General features: G+C 41.8%; 2 protein-coding genes across 2 annotated transcripts in view; both read left to right on the forward strand.

Moving 5' to 3' along the window:
• Positions 1 to 3932: 3932 nt before the first annotated feature.
• LOC134436335 (cytochrome P450 2K1-like) overlaps positions 3933 to 16968 on the forward strand; it is a 57856-nt gene continuing 44820 nt past the window's right edge. The window contains exon 1 of the mRNA XM_063185495.1: positions 3933 to 3961. The gene's annotated coding sequence lies outside the window, so the exon portion shown is untranslated. The remainder of the gene's footprint in view (positions 3962 to 16968) is intronic.
• LOC134436813 (cytochrome P450 2K1-like) lies at positions 4263 to 14331 on the forward strand. Its single transcript, XM_063186162.1, has 9 exons — positions 4263 to 4397; positions 4522 to 4684; positions 6706 to 6855; positions 8414 to 8574; positions 9200 to 9379; positions 9892 to 10033; positions 10833 to 11017; positions 12360 to 12501; positions 13623 to 14331. Exons 1-9 carry the CDS (start codon positions 4263 to 4265, stop codon positions 13808 to 13810), a joined length of 1446 nt encoding a protein of 481 aa, XP_063042232.1. The 3' UTR covers positions 13811 to 14331.

Raw genomic sequence — 16968 nt, forward strand, 5'->3', positions numbered from 1 at the left:
TGAGGGGACTGAGGAGATAAACCTTAAAGGTACACTGTATAAGATTTTTAGTTTTTTAGGCTATTTCCAGAACTCATCGGTGTATCTGTGTGTCTACAGGTAGCCTATGAAAGTAGGGTATGAGACCAGGTAAGTAGCCTAACCCCTTATTTGTAAAGTATCGTAGGCCTACGCATCCAAAATGGCCATTTGTTTAAAAGCTACTGTAGAACTATTTGGCATGCACATATAATTGTCTACTATAGGTCCTAAATGACAACTAAAATGCGTTCAGCCAGGCCTAGACCTATCACATAATTTGTGAGATCATATCAAATGCAGTGTCCCTTTCTTACAGTCCTATAGTAGGCCTAACACCTATCGGGGTAGCTTATGTAGCAGAGTGGAGAATTACCATTAATCTGCGATTGCACGACTACGCCACCAGAGGGAGGCTCTGGGACCCAAAGTTAACTTTTATTCAGGACACAGGTTCGTTAAGGTCAACGGAGACGGGAATTCAAGTGGAAACAATTACAATCTTTTAATACACATTGCCTTATAAAATACACAATTTTGAAAGGACATTAGATAATCACAATAAATATGGTGGGACAGGACACTCGATCATCTGGGCCAAAATGGCAGGCTCTTTCCCCAAGCTCCAGTAAGAACACACCACGCACCGTTAATACGTATAAGAAGACAAGTAGGCCTAGGATGCGCATTTGGGGAGCGGCGCGCAAAGTAGGCCTACTCACTGTTAGGAACATTTTGCACGGCAGTCTGCTGTTATTAAAACAAAAAATCTACACGAATCCCTATCGCTGCTTTTTTAGGCTATGTCATAGTTTACCCTTAGCCTATCGTGTTAGGCTACACTCCCGTCTTAAAACATCAATTTGACGGGCATGTTTCCTCTTGGGTGTCTCCACTGTGCCATGCCACTCGAGTCTTAAAACAGCAAGTTTCTTCTTTTCCCTTCATATCCTGTGGGTGTCTCCACTGTGCCATGCCGTTACGATCAATCTTAGCGCCTTAAGACTACTCCAGACCGTGGATTTCTCTTAGGGACTGTTCGTAATTTACCGGGGGGGGAGGGCTGGTGCGTAGGGGGGGGAGGGCCATGATGAAAAAAAATGAGGTGGAGGGGAGGGCCATGGCAAAAAAAATCGGAGTTAGGGGGAGGGCCATGGAAAAAAACCGAATTTATTTTATTTTATTTTTATTTTTATTTTTTAACAATAATAAAACATGTTCTGAAACACATCGCTTTGCGATGCAAGGTCCCGGTGCATACTATAGCACTGAAGCGTGTATCTGTAGTCAAAAGACAGGTGCAGCTACTGTAGATTGCCCGCGCTGACTCTCTTTCACTGTAGGATTGCTAGTGCTACGGAGGAACATTGAGCATCATAGAAAATGCCCGTGAGCAAATATCAAACTAGCTGATGTGAACTATATGGGCTAAACAGTTTGGGAAGTTTTGACAACGAATTGGATGGGCATTTCCAGAGGAATTTTGGAGAGGTGTTGTAGTCAACTGGTGGTCACAGCCTCTGGTAAGCCATGATTTTATTTATTGGCACCGCCGTGTGCTTACATTTGTGTTCAAAGAACTTCAAAGACCCCAACCAGACCGGAAAGAACAGTACCTAGGCCTAGACATTTGGCCTAGACGTACTTTGGTAGAACGGTGCAGTGACGCGAGTTTGTTTTGTTTAGCTTGTGGTGTCAAGGTAGTAATAAAAATGGTATTAACGGCGATGTGTTGGCCATGCATCATAAGGTCTTGAAACCATTGGAGGAGCTAACTTGTTGTGAAGAGAAGTCTCATCACTTTGGTGAACAAAAACGGACCAACTAAGCAAGGAATTATGTACATTTAAAGCGTGACGGGAGAAGGGAATGTCACCAAAGTTGTGCATCGTGTCAGGTAAGAAGTGACTTTTGTTTATTGCTGTGGAGATTGGATTCGTAGAAGCGTGTATTGGTATGCTAGGTCTTGCCTGTTGCTGGTGAAGTAGTCTAGCTTAGCCTCGGAGTTGGCTATGGGGTGAATCTGAAGGAGAGCACAGCCGTGTGTCTGGCTTGTCTATCATCACTGTTGTCAAAGTTGAATTGCCGCGGTGTGTAATGGCTGCGCTATTGTTGGATGTTTTGAAATGTTGTACTGGTTCTGTTTTGGCAATTTGTTCCTTTTGCCTCTTGCTGCTGATTTGACCACCATAGCACCGCCACCACCTATTAATGCGTCTTAATGGCCTACGTTAAATGCAAACCAAAGGTGGCTTTCTCACTCTCCCTGTATCAATAGCCAGCAATGGCTCGAGCTGCTTTGGCGCTTAGTTCTTGCTCCGATCACATCCCGAACTCTTTGGCCGTCAGAGTGTAATTACATTCGGGAAGGTAGAGCTATGCCTGTGTGTGTGCGTGCGTGCTTTTATGCGCGGTCTGGGAGACCGAGATGCACCTGATCCACAGTCGCAATTGCAAGAAAATCTAAATTATTTGAAAGCCCGGTCACCTCTCACGAGTGCATCGCATAGCCTAGTCAAAGCATTTCTTCTAATTTCACACATTGCACACTGCCCATGCTGAAGAGACAAACTGTCAAGGCAGCGCGATTTGCTCTTGAGCCCTCACCTCCACATCAGGTGCGCGTTTCACTTCCGCAAGAAGAACATTAATAGTGTCAAAGTGAGATGTTAAAGAAAAAAAAGTTAAATCTAGCCATCCTTGTTTAGGCTAGATAAAACATGAGGAAGTTATTCAGATGTGATTCGCCATTCCTCACCCTAAAATTGATTAGAACGCAGGAAATAGCATCTAAAAAACAGATTTTTTTTTCACAGCACCCCCTGGTCAAAACCAGTTCCTGCGTCCCTGGCTTCGCTACTGTGCTGAACATGTAAAACGTACCTTGTGAAAGGCGCTGCTTGTCGAGCAGGGAAATATTGAAGCTACGGTGGGGAAACTCTCTCCACTTTGTAGTTTACAGTAGTAACAACTCGGACATTGGTATTGAAATGGAAGTTTTTATTATCATTATTATTATTATTATTATTAGGCCTATTATTATTATTATTATTATTTTCACTTAACACGTAAAAAAAATAGTGAAGGCAATTTGTCTTGGTGACAGTGGAGTTAAAAGGCATCCCATGCAGCCGCAGAGGTAGATTCTTGCGGCTTCTCATAGGTATCCACTGATATCGATAGCACATAATAGTGCAGACAACCGCCCTTGATGTAGGCTACTCTGACTGTTCTCATGATGGTTGTTCATCTACCAATTTGAAATATATATTTTTTTATCTGTAGGGGGAGGGCCATGGGAAAACAAAATTGAAGTGGGGGGAGGGCCATGGGGAAAAAATTTGAGGTGGAGGGGGGGGCCATGATTTTTTTTTTTGACCGGACTTCCAGCGCACCAGCCCTCCCCCCCCGGTAAATAACGTACAGTCCCTTAGAGTTACGTGTCAACCTGCGATGGTTCTTTGCTAAGTTGGCTTTGGGAAACGATCCGTGAGCTCTACGATGGTGTTACGTGTGAACTTAAGTAGCACGTAGCGTAGTAGCCTACTTAAGGCCCTTTCGGAAACGAGGCCCTGGTCTCATACCCTACTTTCATACCACACACACCGATGAGTTCTGGAAATAACCTAAAAAACTAAAAATCTTACACTGTGTACCTTTAAGGTTTATCTCCTCAGTCCCCCCACACCTTTGTTTGAATCTGTGATGTTGGGCATTTCTCAAAACCTAGTGCGCACACTTCCAAGTGTATCAGCCTAACTAGTCACGCCCAGAGATTGGATACTCTTTGGTGATCTAATCACGGGCGTGAGTAAGTTTTGATAAACGCCCGTTATCTGACCTGCGAGCTTATTCCTAGCCCATGGCAGAAGAAGACATCATTTGGTATACTTGCAAGCAAGCACCGTAGGCCTAAATGCCATAGAAAACCTGGAATTTGAAAGTGAGTCGGAAAATAGGCTACGTTTCTCGGACAATTTGTTTAAATCTTTCTGAACGCTTCTCCGTTTCTTTCTCTTTTTTTAGCAGCCAAATGAGTTCTTGGTAAACAGCCTACGACGCGATTTGACCAAACTGTTTTACGACCTAGGCCGCCTACTAGCCTACACTGGAGTTCCCTTAACCCTGGCTCGCGCTTGTATTATAGGCTACAATAGATGCAATTACAATACAATTCTATAGAAGCTATGATTTTTCTTTTAGATGGTATTTTGGTTCAATGGACATTAGTCCTCCTCTGCGTGATGTTTGTCTGTCTTTCCTTGGAGAGGTCGTCCAAAGCAGGACGTGGAAAGGAACCTCCATCTCCGACGCGTCTCCCGTTGTTGGGAAACTTATTGCAGTTGGACCTAAATAGGCCTTATGATGGACTCTGTGAGGTGTGGAACATTTACATAGTTTCTCATATTGATAAAACAAAAAAACAAGATTGAAGAATGTCCCCGTTTCCTTCTTTCTGTCTGTCTTTCAAATCGTTTTTATTACTGCTCTACGGTCCCACAGCTCTCCAAAAAACATGGAAGTGTGTTCACCGTCCATTTTGGGCCGAAGAAGGTTGTGGTCTTGGCTGGGTACAAAACCGTCAAAGAAGCCCTTGTGAACTATGCAGAGGAGTTTGGTGACCGAGACATCACGCCACTATTCCATGACATCAATAAAGGGGATGGTGAGGCCATTGATTTGAATTCCTGCTTGCATCTTGTTCACAGACTGTTAAAGTTACAGTTGCTTTTTTGTTTTGTTTTTTTAAGTAAGCCATGAGTTTTACATATTTGAAATGCCGGACTGTGGCCCTACCTGTTATAGGCTACATTTAAAATAATACTGAGGCTACATTGTGCTGTTAGAGAAAAAGGCAAAATCAGAAAATGAATGCATGGTCAGAATTTGCAGATGTCCGCTACATCCTATGATGTTTTTTTTAAATAATAATAATGATTCATTCCTTCTCTTGTGGCACTTAATCCCTCTCTACTACTTTCCTCTAGCTTGGCTGTATGCCACAGTCTATTAACATTTTCCTCCATGTGAATGAAATTAGTACGAGAGTAGTAGGGCAGGGGTGGGGAACCTATTATGTCTCGAGGTCCGTTTGTGGCCCTTGAGGCCATTTTATCCAGCCCCCAACATAATTTCAATGTTATGCAGCTTCACATGAGATATGACATATTTTGTAATGAAATCTTAGAAAATACATTGCAATACAATTAAGTTATATTCAGGGGACCTAGAGAGGTGGGGTCTGTTTTAAAGGTGTCTGCCTTCAATATAGGCCTAAAGTGCAGGGGGAAATCCTGGTTTGTGCTCATAATGCGGCCCCTGGAGGACTTATACGGCCCTCGGATGAATTTGAAGTGGCCCCTCGAACGAAAAAGGTTCCCCACCCCTGATGTAGGGCCCAAGACCCTCGTCTTCCCCTTACTAGTGGTAGCCAACTCCGACCAGGGGTGGGGAACCATTTTCATTCATTGACCTCTTCAAATGTTTTAAGTCCTCCAAGGGCCGTAATATGAACACAAACCAGGATTTCCCCCTGCACTTTAGGCCTAAGTATTGAAGGCGGCCAGCTGTACAACAGACGGTCCCCTGAAAATAGAACTTTGTAATTTGTAATGTAATTTCTAAGATTTCTTTACAAAACGTGTTATATTTCATGTGAGAACATTTTACATTGTTTTTTTCTTTTTTTGGCACTTCGATAGAGTGGGTCATATCTTATGGACGCAAGGAGGCACAGGAAGGCAGTATCGTGATGCGTCCTTTTAACGTTTTCATAGACTACCCATCAGCCCAGAAAACAACCATATGATATGAAGTGATAGTGCTTCCAAGCATCATCATTATTATAACTTTTGAAAATTATTAGTAGCCTCTTGCAACCTAGTCTACCTATAAACTATCATAGTTTGTATGCATAAAGTTTATAATGTTGTCAAATGTAAAATTGTGGGGTGTATCGAACTGTAGGTCATGAATCGTGATACAAACCGAATCGTTAGTTGAGTGTGTTATACCCCTACTCCTCTAAATTTGTAATTCTATAGACCCCTTTAGAGTTTATAAACAGGTATGACGTAATTTGGCTGCGTGCGCACCGCTGCCTCAAAACCGTCCATGCTCCGTTCACTTGTACAGAGACTCGACAGGTGTTTTTTCCGAAATAAGATAACAGATGCTCGCGCTAACCTCAGATATGCAGTGGGCACCACGAACACGGGTATTCCTGGTGAGTTCATCAGTCCAGTCAGTAGTTTAATGTCTTGGTCTTGTAACAACAAACATCTCTTATGCTTCTGGATCAGCCTCCTCCCTATCAAAATAAGATAACAAGTGTACCTTTCAGAATCTCTATTTTTTTATCAACGTACATGCTTCAGAATAGCAGTTTTTCTCTCTTAAGTGTCTGCACTGTCACCCAATATTACATACAGAATCACCTCTCCCGATTTTACCCATTCCTGCAGTTCTCCTAGTGGCCGCTGTCGAGATACAGCTCTGAGCGCAGCAGCCCTTTCTTTCTGAATGGAGTCTGCACTCCCCCTAGAGTGCAGTACCACCCAGAAAAGTGGAGTTTCTCGTAATATCCTTACAATATCTCTGGTGTGTTTGAGTCGAGGATTCGCACGCATTCATGAGGACCTTGACTCTGAACGGGTCTATTGGGCCTTATCATTGCTATTCACGCAGGGATAATACTTTCCAATGGAGAATGCTGGAAGGAGATGAGGCGATTTGCCCTCTCCAAACTGAGGGACTTTGGAATGGGCAAGAAAGCAATTGAACTGAAGATCCAGGAAGAGATCCAGTACCTTATTGAGGTCTTTGAGCAACATAACGGTAAGGTCTATTCATTGAGTACATTGCTAATGTACGTACTGTGTTTCTGTATGCATGTTTTTTTTGTGATGTTAATGTACCGCATGTGCACAAGGCAGCAGATGTGCTAGATCAAAAATAGAGACCAAGGAAAAATGTTTTTTTATGTGCAAACTAGACCCAAAAAAGTTGGAGCGCTTAGTATTGTGTAAAGAAAAACCAATTGCTCTCAAATGTTCAAAACATTCAATCTGTTTGTGAGATGGAGAATTTTTCCAAGACAACGTATAAGGTGTTATGGCCAAGCAAAATTACTAGAATTATGTGCTCATTTAAGATTTGATACGTGCAACTAATCTCAAAAAAGTTGGGACAGGGCCTAGGCCCTTGGCTTCACCAATACAGCACTATACTATACTGAATTCAGTATTTTAGTTGTAGTGTTGGTAATCCGCAGGGGTGGAAAAGTAACTAAATACTTTTACTCAATATTGTACTTGAGTAGCTTTTATGAATACTTTGTACTTTTTAAGTAATTTTTTAAATTAATACTTTTACTTGTACTTGAGTATATTTTGACCCAAGAACTTTACTCAATTACACTGGAACCTGGCCTGAGTACTGAGTAAAAAAAATTGACTGAGAGACAAAATGCCATGCACAATAATACCACAATCCGCCGAAAATGAAAGATTGTGCAGGATGGCACACAGCATTTCCACTATTTTACTATCTTGTATCAATGTATTGGATGATGGCTGGTGCCAAGCAAGAGATAGAGGTTATGGAGGACGATATTCAAGAAAAATAAACATGACATTCTCAAGAGGAAAGCTAATTAAAAGTAACTAAGTACTTTTACTCAAATTACGTTTTAAGTTAAGTACTTTTTACTTTTACTTGAGTGGATTTTTAGATAGGTACTTTTACTTGTACTTGAGTAGAATTTAGGCAAAGTAGAGATACTTTTACTTGAGTACACATTTTCTGTACTCTTTCCACCTCTGGTAATCCGTAATAACTTAAGTACTGTAATCAGGGCCGCTGCTAAGGTTTGGAGGCCCTAGGATAACTGGTAAGGACCACCCCCAACCCCCCTCCCCATAATTAAATAATAATAATAATAATAATAATAATAATAATAATAATAATACGTTTTTTGTCAATCTCAATTTAGGAGGCCCCAATTTTGGGGGCAAAGTGGTTGAGGCCCTAAACACTCTGCTTGCTCTGCTTATGCCTAGCGGCGGTCCTGACTTTAATTTGTGGACTATAAGATGAAATATGTACTGAATACTGAATACAAGATGCTCCGACTAAACTTCACAAGAAAAAATATATACTTATAGGCCTCACCTTTGGGTAAGCCACATTGTCCACATTGTGACATATTCCTCAACATTAGCTCCACAGCTAAATGTCTTGGGTTCGTCACTTCACATGTAATAATCCAAACAATAGCTGCATCGTGATACACACCCCAGTTTAAAGTGTAAGAAAGCAGTAGCGGCATATAGTTTGGAATTTAAGGCTATTTCATCTGAGTCTGAGTGTTTTTTTTTCTGATTGGCGTATACAGGTGCAGCGTTTGACACATCCAGGCCAGTGAGCTACGCTGTCTCCAACATCATCTGCTCCATCGTCTATGGCCAACGTTTTGACTACGCAGACCCACAGTTCAAGGCGCAGGTCGACAGAGTCAATGACATCATTTCAATCATGGGCTATGCCTCAATGCAGGTGGACTATCTTGGTTTCTTTAATCAAGCGCTAAATTGTACACATAGTAAGTTTACATAGTAAGTTTAAGTTTTGCAAACTGGAGCGTGGTTGGCATGATTAACAGTAGTGTCCTATTCCCTAGATTTAATACATATAGGAGGTGGAAGGTTTTGAAACTGGGCATGAGTAGATTCAAAGCAATTACTAGGTATGCTAAAATGGCAGTCTCTTGCGGTCCAAATTAAGCTTCATTTCAGCTCTGAGAAGGTCTATTGGTGACATCACGGGTGCTTGGTCCATTTATTTTACAATCTATGGTTGCAATGAATTTAGCAGATGTTTTGATACACAGTGATAGGGCATAAAGAAGCTAGCATAAGTGTACAGTAACACAGAGCAACAAAAAGACACAATACAGTTCCATTACCCAAGGCTTCACATCTGGAGGGAGCACAGCTGTGAATAGATGTGCCCTTGATTATGTATCCTGAAGCAAGGACACACACACACACACACACACACACACACACACACACACACACACACACACACACACACACACACACACACACACACACACACACACACACGTGTTTCACAACTCATTGTTTTGTTTGTTTGTTTGTTTTGGTTATCCTCACAGATCTACAACATATGTCCTTGGTTGCGTCCCGTCCTCTGGTACTGGAGGGTGCTCATGAATAAATTGAACCACCACTTTGACGAGATACGTCAATTCTCCAGGGGGCTGAAGGAGACCCTCAACCCTGAGCAGAACAGAGGCTTCATTGATGCATTTCTGAGTCGTATGATCAGTGTGGAGGTACGATTGTTACGCCAAACAAACAGAACCTAGATTGCATTAGTGGCTTGATGCTAATGCTGCCCATTTACTTCCAGTGATTATGCTAAGCTATGCTTTTACTTCCAGTGATTATGCTAAGCTATGGTTATAATTCTGATGCCAATAAATCTACTGAAAACACGGAGAAGAAAATGATATGCACATTCATGAATAAGTCTTGGAAATACAGCAAATATGTGAAAATCAAAAAATGGTGGACTGTTCCTTTAATGCTTCATAATTTGATTATTTCTGAATTTGAAACCTCTTAAACTTCTATATATCCAGACAAGGTTCTCCTTGACTTTTATTGTAAGTTACGAATCAATTGACATCTGCTCACTTTCTATGAAACCAGCAGCTACACAGAGTCCAAGCTCTTGAATTCTCAACAGCAAGTTTTCAAATCTTTCCACTCATACTGCATACTGTATACTGAAGGCTATTATGAATGTAAACTGCTGTGCATATAATATCATGTCTGTCTCCAGACTCTGGGCCAGAAGGACTCCCAGTTCCATGAAGATAACCTGGTGTACTGTGTGAATAACCTGTTTGCGGCGGGCACTGACACCACGGCAGCAACCATGCGCTGGGCCCTGCTGCTTATGGCCAAGTACCCTCTCGTACAAGGTCAGATGGAAATTTAACGCAATACAATGTACTTATTTGGCTCCAGATCGTGTGTAGGCAGAGACAACAGCATGATGATGCTGTGAACGTATATGGAAATCAACTGTACATATGTGTGTTTTAGTAATGGCCCACATTAGCGTGTTGCAACCACAGCTAATACCACTATTGTATGGATTAAATGACCTTTTTTGGTTTTTAGTGGATTCTCGAAGAAGCATATTAATTGCGGTACACCCATTACCAAATTAATTTATGGGCATTAGCTGTAGTTGTACCACCTGATGCCTGAGCCAAAAAAATGTACCGCATTTCCCCAAATAATATCTGGGACTACTATGAACAAAAACAATAGCTTGTTACCAGGCTACAAATAGCGGCACGCTACAATTTGAAGGAGTCTTTTAATACCAAAAAGGCTCTCATGTTGTTTTCCTTTTATTGTTTACACCATGTTTCTAAAAGAGCTAGGCTACTATAAGGGGCTAGGCCATCACTTGAGAAATCATAGGTACTGTGTGTGCTGTAGTGTTAGTTTTTATTTTATTTTATTTATGTGGCAGCAGTGGCCTATTGGTTCGAGAGGGGAGTTGGTCTTTCAATCTGGGGGTTGTAGGTTCGAAACACATCTGACCTCTCCCTACACCTCCATCCATGGCCGAAGTGCCCTTGAGCAAGGCACCTAACCCCACATTGCTCCAGGAACTGTAACCAATACCCTGAAAAATACTAACTGTAAGTCGCTTTGGATAAAAATCGTTAGCAAAGTGTAACGTAATATAATGTTATTTGTCTGTAGAGCGAGTGCATGAGGAGCTGGACAGGGTGATCGGAGCCCGGGTGGCTGCGGCCGAGGACAGGAGGAGTCTGCCCTACACGGACGCCGTGATCCACGAGATCCAGAGGGTGGCCAACATCGGCCCCATGAGCATCCCGCACGTCACCAGCTGCGACGTCACCTTCCAGGGATACTTCATTGAAAAGGTCTGTCTGACTGTGTGGCCTCTGTGTGTGTGGGCGTGAAAGGGGTTTTAGATTAACCCTTTGTGAAAGTTGTATGCTGTTCTTATAACACCTAATACAAATCTGAGGACTTTTCCTATTTCATTCATGACAGATGTTGCATTACCCCTTATTATTACTGCCTTGGTCTCCAAACAAGCATGAGGTCAGAACAAAGGAAAACATACATTTTGTGAAAAGTTTGTGAATTTCGATCACTAAAACTTCAGTGGGTCATTTCTCCCCAAAGCGTTCACAGAGAGATAGATCTTATGCTAACAGTCTCACAACAGACATTGACAAGAAGGGAAAACGGAAAAGCAAAAATCTGTTCTCTGTCCATCAGTTTGGCCCGGAGCCTCCCTTGCTCTACGGAATTTGCCACTTGAAGAAAAATAATTGGAGACCACTGGTTTACTGTAAAGTCAGCCCTGTCCATGGCCATGGCTCATGGCCCGAAGTTGTTCTCCTGATCCTCCCATCTCTCTCTCTCTCTCTCTCTCTCTCTCTCTCTCTCGTTACTTTCCTGTCACAAACTGTCCTGTCCAATAAGGGCGAGAAAAGCCCATAAATAAATAAACTAATTAAAAAGGCAGCCCTTGGGTGCATTTCTGGAAAGCGTAGTTGCTAAATATGGTAGCTACTTTTTTGGTTGCAATGCAATTTCCAATCGGCAACTACCGAAGTTGCTAACTGCTAATAACTACACTTTCCAGAAATGCACCCCTGATTAATAGTGCAAGAGCAACAGCCATAATTCTGGGAAAGAAATCATGGAAAAGCTGATCTACTTACTCTGTTTGGCAAAGGAACACTGGAATCTTGGCCAAGAATAACAAGCCTATACTCGTATTATATAGCTCTAGTGTCAACACCAATGCAATCTTTGTACTTGGTTAGTACTTGTTCTAAAACATTCACTTAATGTTGATTTAGTTTGCTAAGTGGGCTTATAATAGGCTGACGTAACCAATGCAGTTTTCACTTTCCTCCCTCCCTGTCGCTCTCCTACAAAAATGCATGAATCTATTGGCACATTAATAACTACTGTATTACAACAAACGACACAGTTTTTCACAGTAAAGTCAAACAAGTTTCATTTTGGAAGAGAAGCAGGAAAAATGACTACAAGTTTCCATTAAAAACAGTGATGTGTACATTTATGTCCATGTCTCTGGATGGTACTTTTCCTGCTTCAAATACATTGAATAAAAGGTGTCTGACATCATGACATCATGTGGGGAAAAGGGGCTAATCAGTGCAGCATCCAGAAAGTCATCAGTTGCAGGAGTGCTATCTTGTTAACACTGTGTGTCCTCTGTAGGGCACGTCAGTGATCCCTCTGCTGATGTCAGTGCTGAGGGATGAGGAGGAGTGGGAGAGACCTTGCTCCTTTTACCCAGAACACTTCCTGGACGACAAGGGCCAGTTTGTCAAGCGGGATGCCTTCTTGCCCTTCTCTGCAGGTATTTTTGGAACAGCTGCTGCTTTGCAGAACTTTCTCTGGTTGTTGTTAGGAGATCCGTCTCAGAGATTAAGCTTGGTCACCAAAAGATCCGAGACATAAAGGCTCTTGGAGCTGCCTTCAATCTGGTTGTGTACAAAATGCCAGTACTGATTGCAATAGTGTATGAATATTGCATTTTTAGTTGTGTGTATTGACTCTATGCCACCATGTGGAACAGACAAGAAAAGCCAGACTGACTTGAACACAAACATCAGAATCACAGGCAGATAGGACAGCCCTGGGCTACCTGGAACGATGTAACTTCTCTAACAATCTCATGAGTGAATGGTGCAGCAAATATCAACACAGTCTCATATCACCAGACTGTTTGTTTTCTGACTTAAAATGTTCATGTTGATGATCTGTCAATGCTGTTTGATTGACATTGATCCTGGGCAAACAGCTTTGACATGCCAAAGGTCATATCTTGTAAGATTCTGTAATAATTGACAAAAAGGATCATGTCATCCCTCTTCTTTTGCATAACGTAACAATGTCTTAGTTATGTGTAAGATTTTGTAAGAATTGTGTAAAAGATGGTGGCCTACGGTGCAGGAGCAGCTGTGTCCTAATGAATAGGGAGGCTCAGATACCACCCAAACCTCTTCGTACATCCAACTACCTAGCTCAAGTGCAAGGCACCCAACCCCACAAACCTCCAGGGACTGTAACCAACACCCTGTACCCAACATACTAGCTGAAAGTCACTCTGGACAAAATAGTCAGCTATGTGTAATGTAATGTAACCCCTCTCCTTGTTTCCTTATGTCACAGTGTAAAGAATCTATGTTCTATCGAAGTTAAGTTTATACTTCAAGATACACCAAGATACACCAAGAGTCACAAGAGTGTCTGGAGTAGTAATTATCAGTATGGTGTGGTAATGATGCATTTGCTTGTGGACATGGTTATTCAACACTGTAGATAATAATGAGACTGTGCTTTTGTGTGTGTGTGTATGCGCATGCATTGGGTGTGTGTATTATAAGGTAACAGAACATCCCTCTCCTCTTCTTTGCTTTCGTGTGTGTGTGTGTGTGCGTGTGCGTGCCTGCCTGCCTGCCTGCCTGCCTGCCTCAGGGCGTCGGGTGTGTCTGGGCGAGGGTTTGGCCCGGATGGAGCTCTTCCTCTTCTTCACAACTCTGCTGCAGCGCTTCCGCTTTGCGCCCCCTGCTGGTGTCTCCGAGGAGCAGCTGGACCTCACGCCAGCCGTGGGCTTCACCCTCCCGCCGTCCCCACACAAACTATGTGCAATCCTGAGGTCCTGAGGATCACACACTCACATTTTGCACACACATACACGTACAGTGCAGTACACACATGAAGAAGCGTAGGTTCAGATTTACTGTGAGAGTGTGAGAATGACTGGTGCTGTTTAAGTTTGGAAGAAGAGGATGCCACATAAGCCTTGTGGACTTTTGTATTTCAAATGACAGCTTCATGTGCCGTCTTTGCTGAGAGGAACCGCCAGAAGGTGTTTATTGAGGAGGACTAATTTAGATAGGCTGATATGGCACATTTTTATAGTTTGAGGAATGAATCACTTTGAGCTCGATAGATTTGGATTCTATTTGTATTCAAGTGTCTATTGCAGGCACTGTATCACCCAAGAAAGATGTAGAGGACATCACATGCACATCAAATAGCCTACTGTACATGTTATGCATGTGTGGGTGTCTGTGATGGATGCACGTGCTGTACAGTATGCAAAGTGTGAAATATTTGAAGGTGTAGTATATGAACACTTAGGAATAAAACAAAAAAAACATCTGGTAAAAAAACACGGGTCTGTGTTTTGACTCACCTTTTTCATTTTTTACAGGATTTGTTTGGATTGTCCTGCACCTGGCATATTGTGGGGGATGTACACACTTTTACTTGATTGATTAAATAAAGTATCTACCTCTGTCTTTGTACTGCGGCTACTTCTACTCTGTATCGCTCTTCATAACAGGAATTACCTCACAATGCGATCTCAAACAAAGTGAGTACAAGGAGAAGTACTGCTTTAATAATGACAGAATGTGTATTGACAAGATTGAATGAAATGAATACAAACCCCAACTCCGGTGAAGTTGGGACGTTTGGTAAACAGTGAATAAATTCAAAATGCTATCATTTTCAAAACATTCAATCTATTCATTAGATGGAGAATAGTGAAAAGACAACATATTAAGCGTTAAAACTGAGAAAAAACATTGTTTTGGGGGACATATGTACTCATTTCTAATTTGATAAATGCAACACGTCTCAAATAAGTTGGGACGGGGATCAGTGAAATTTAGTAAACATCCAAATAAGATAAAACAACAAAGAAGAACATTTCAAAATGAATTGTACTGACAAACAATATATAGGTGTCCAGGTATAAGATCATCACAGAGAGGCTGACTCACTCAGAATTAAAGATGCAAAGGGAATAATTACCATAGTTATTATATACATTTTTGAATTCCCTTTGATTTACCACGATTGAGTGTATATAAGACATATTTTTGTCATTAAAATCATTGTATAGGTTCATGAAATACATATTGGCTGTAGTCTCACTCTAGCAGTTGTTAGATATTGTACAGTAGTAGAAACTAGCTTTTAGATAATAAGAGATACTTTTGGTTTGTTAGTTGATTTTAATAAGAATGTTTGATAATAAAGATTGCTAATAAGATTGTTTGCTAATAAAGATGGCAATGATGACTAAATATGATTTAATTGCAGACTATGGCGACTTGGAAGAACCCATGGAACTGACTAAATTGATTTTATCTCTGCCCCCAGACGGATGACTTCAGGCATCGGGCAAGCCAACAGGTTTCAAGAGCAATTAACTTCTCGTTTTAGAGCAATCATGGAAATGGCTTCAGGACGGGCACGGACAGGAGGCCAGTTGGAATACTCTCACCTCCAACGATAGGTGGAGGAACATACTAACGACCAATTTCTTGCTCAGTAGGCTCTCAACGTTCCACCAATCACTCCCAGCTTGAAACTGGTTGGAGATGGCACCAGACAGGGTCTGGGAAGGCCACAGAGATGGCACCTTAACAACTGCCTTTTGTTCAGCAGGTAATCCTGATGTTCCCAGGACGGCCCAGCCCCACCTGGGGTCCTAATCCCTATAGAAATGGTTGATGTTTGGGGATGGGGGATTATGCCCAGTCGTTCACAGGTTAAAGGGGGACACAGAGGAAGACCACAGGATGAAGATGACACAGAGGAAGACCGCAGGATGAAGATGGCCAATCCAGAACGACGGGTCAAAATGGCCGCCCCGGAACCACACGACATCCCAGAAAAGGCTCATCTGAACATAGACACACGCCCAGGAACACACCCATCTACTGACAAAACACACCCTCATAGCATCCCATTGGCACATAGGCACACACCCACAACCGCACCCATCCAAAACTGCATTAACGTTTGTTATCGGTCAGGGGTATTTAGGTTAGGAAATCTCCAGAGCTCTGAATGCTTGTGTAACTTGTGCTTTTTGTGTAGTATCCAGTGTTCTAGATAGCATCGGTTACTACTGCTGTAATATACTTTTTGGAGACAATAAATCCTTGGATTTTGTTGGGGACATAATTCGGACTGTTTGCCTTTTTCCTTTTTGATTTCAACGAACATGTGGTATGGCAGAGCCCATATATTCAACACACGCCAGATCTAATATGCGTGGTTTAAATGCCTACTATTACAAACCCCAACTCCGATGAAGTTGGGACGTTTGGTAAACAGTGAATAAAATCAAAATGCTATCATTCTCAAAACATTCAATCTATTCATTAGATGGAGAATAGTGAAAAGACAACATATTAAGTGTTAAAACCGAGAAAAATATTGTTTTGGGGGACATATGTACTCATTTCTAATTTGATAAATCCAACACGTCTCAAAAGAGTTGGGACGGGGACAATAAATGGCAGCAAATGTCGAGGAAGACTAAAAACAAAACAAAAGACAACACTTAACAGTTAAATACATTAACCTATTGATGAATTTATATAAAAAACAGTGTTAATTCCTATCTTGGACATGATTTCACCAGCTTAAATGGTGGGTGTATTCCTTGTCATGTTTTGCAATGTTTTCCTTTCTGTAGTGCTTACAGTAGGACAGTTCTTGACCAAAAGCCCACCATTGTATCACCTGCTGGTCCTTATGATGGAGCCAAACTGTTAAAACATAGTAGAGAATGCAATTTGACCTTACTATGTGGCAGTAATCGAAGATCTCCCTTCAAAATATAATGCATGAGTGGCTTTTCATGTTGTTTATAACCCATTTATACCATTCAGCACTGTATTTAACTCTACAGATAAGTGAGAACATCTTAACCAATGCACTACTGCACCCGCGTGCCATCATGGAGGCTGACTTTTGAAGCTAGCACTAACACAAGTTGGATGGTCCATTTTCACTG

This window comes from Engraulis encrasicolus, chromosome 20, assembly GCF_034702125.1.
Source record: "Engraulis encrasicolus isolate BLACKSEA-1 chromosome 20, IST_EnEncr_1.0, whole genome shotgun sequence".
Taxonomy (NCBI): Eukaryota; Metazoa; Chordata; class Actinopteri; order Clupeiformes; family Engraulidae; genus Engraulis; species Engraulis encrasicolus.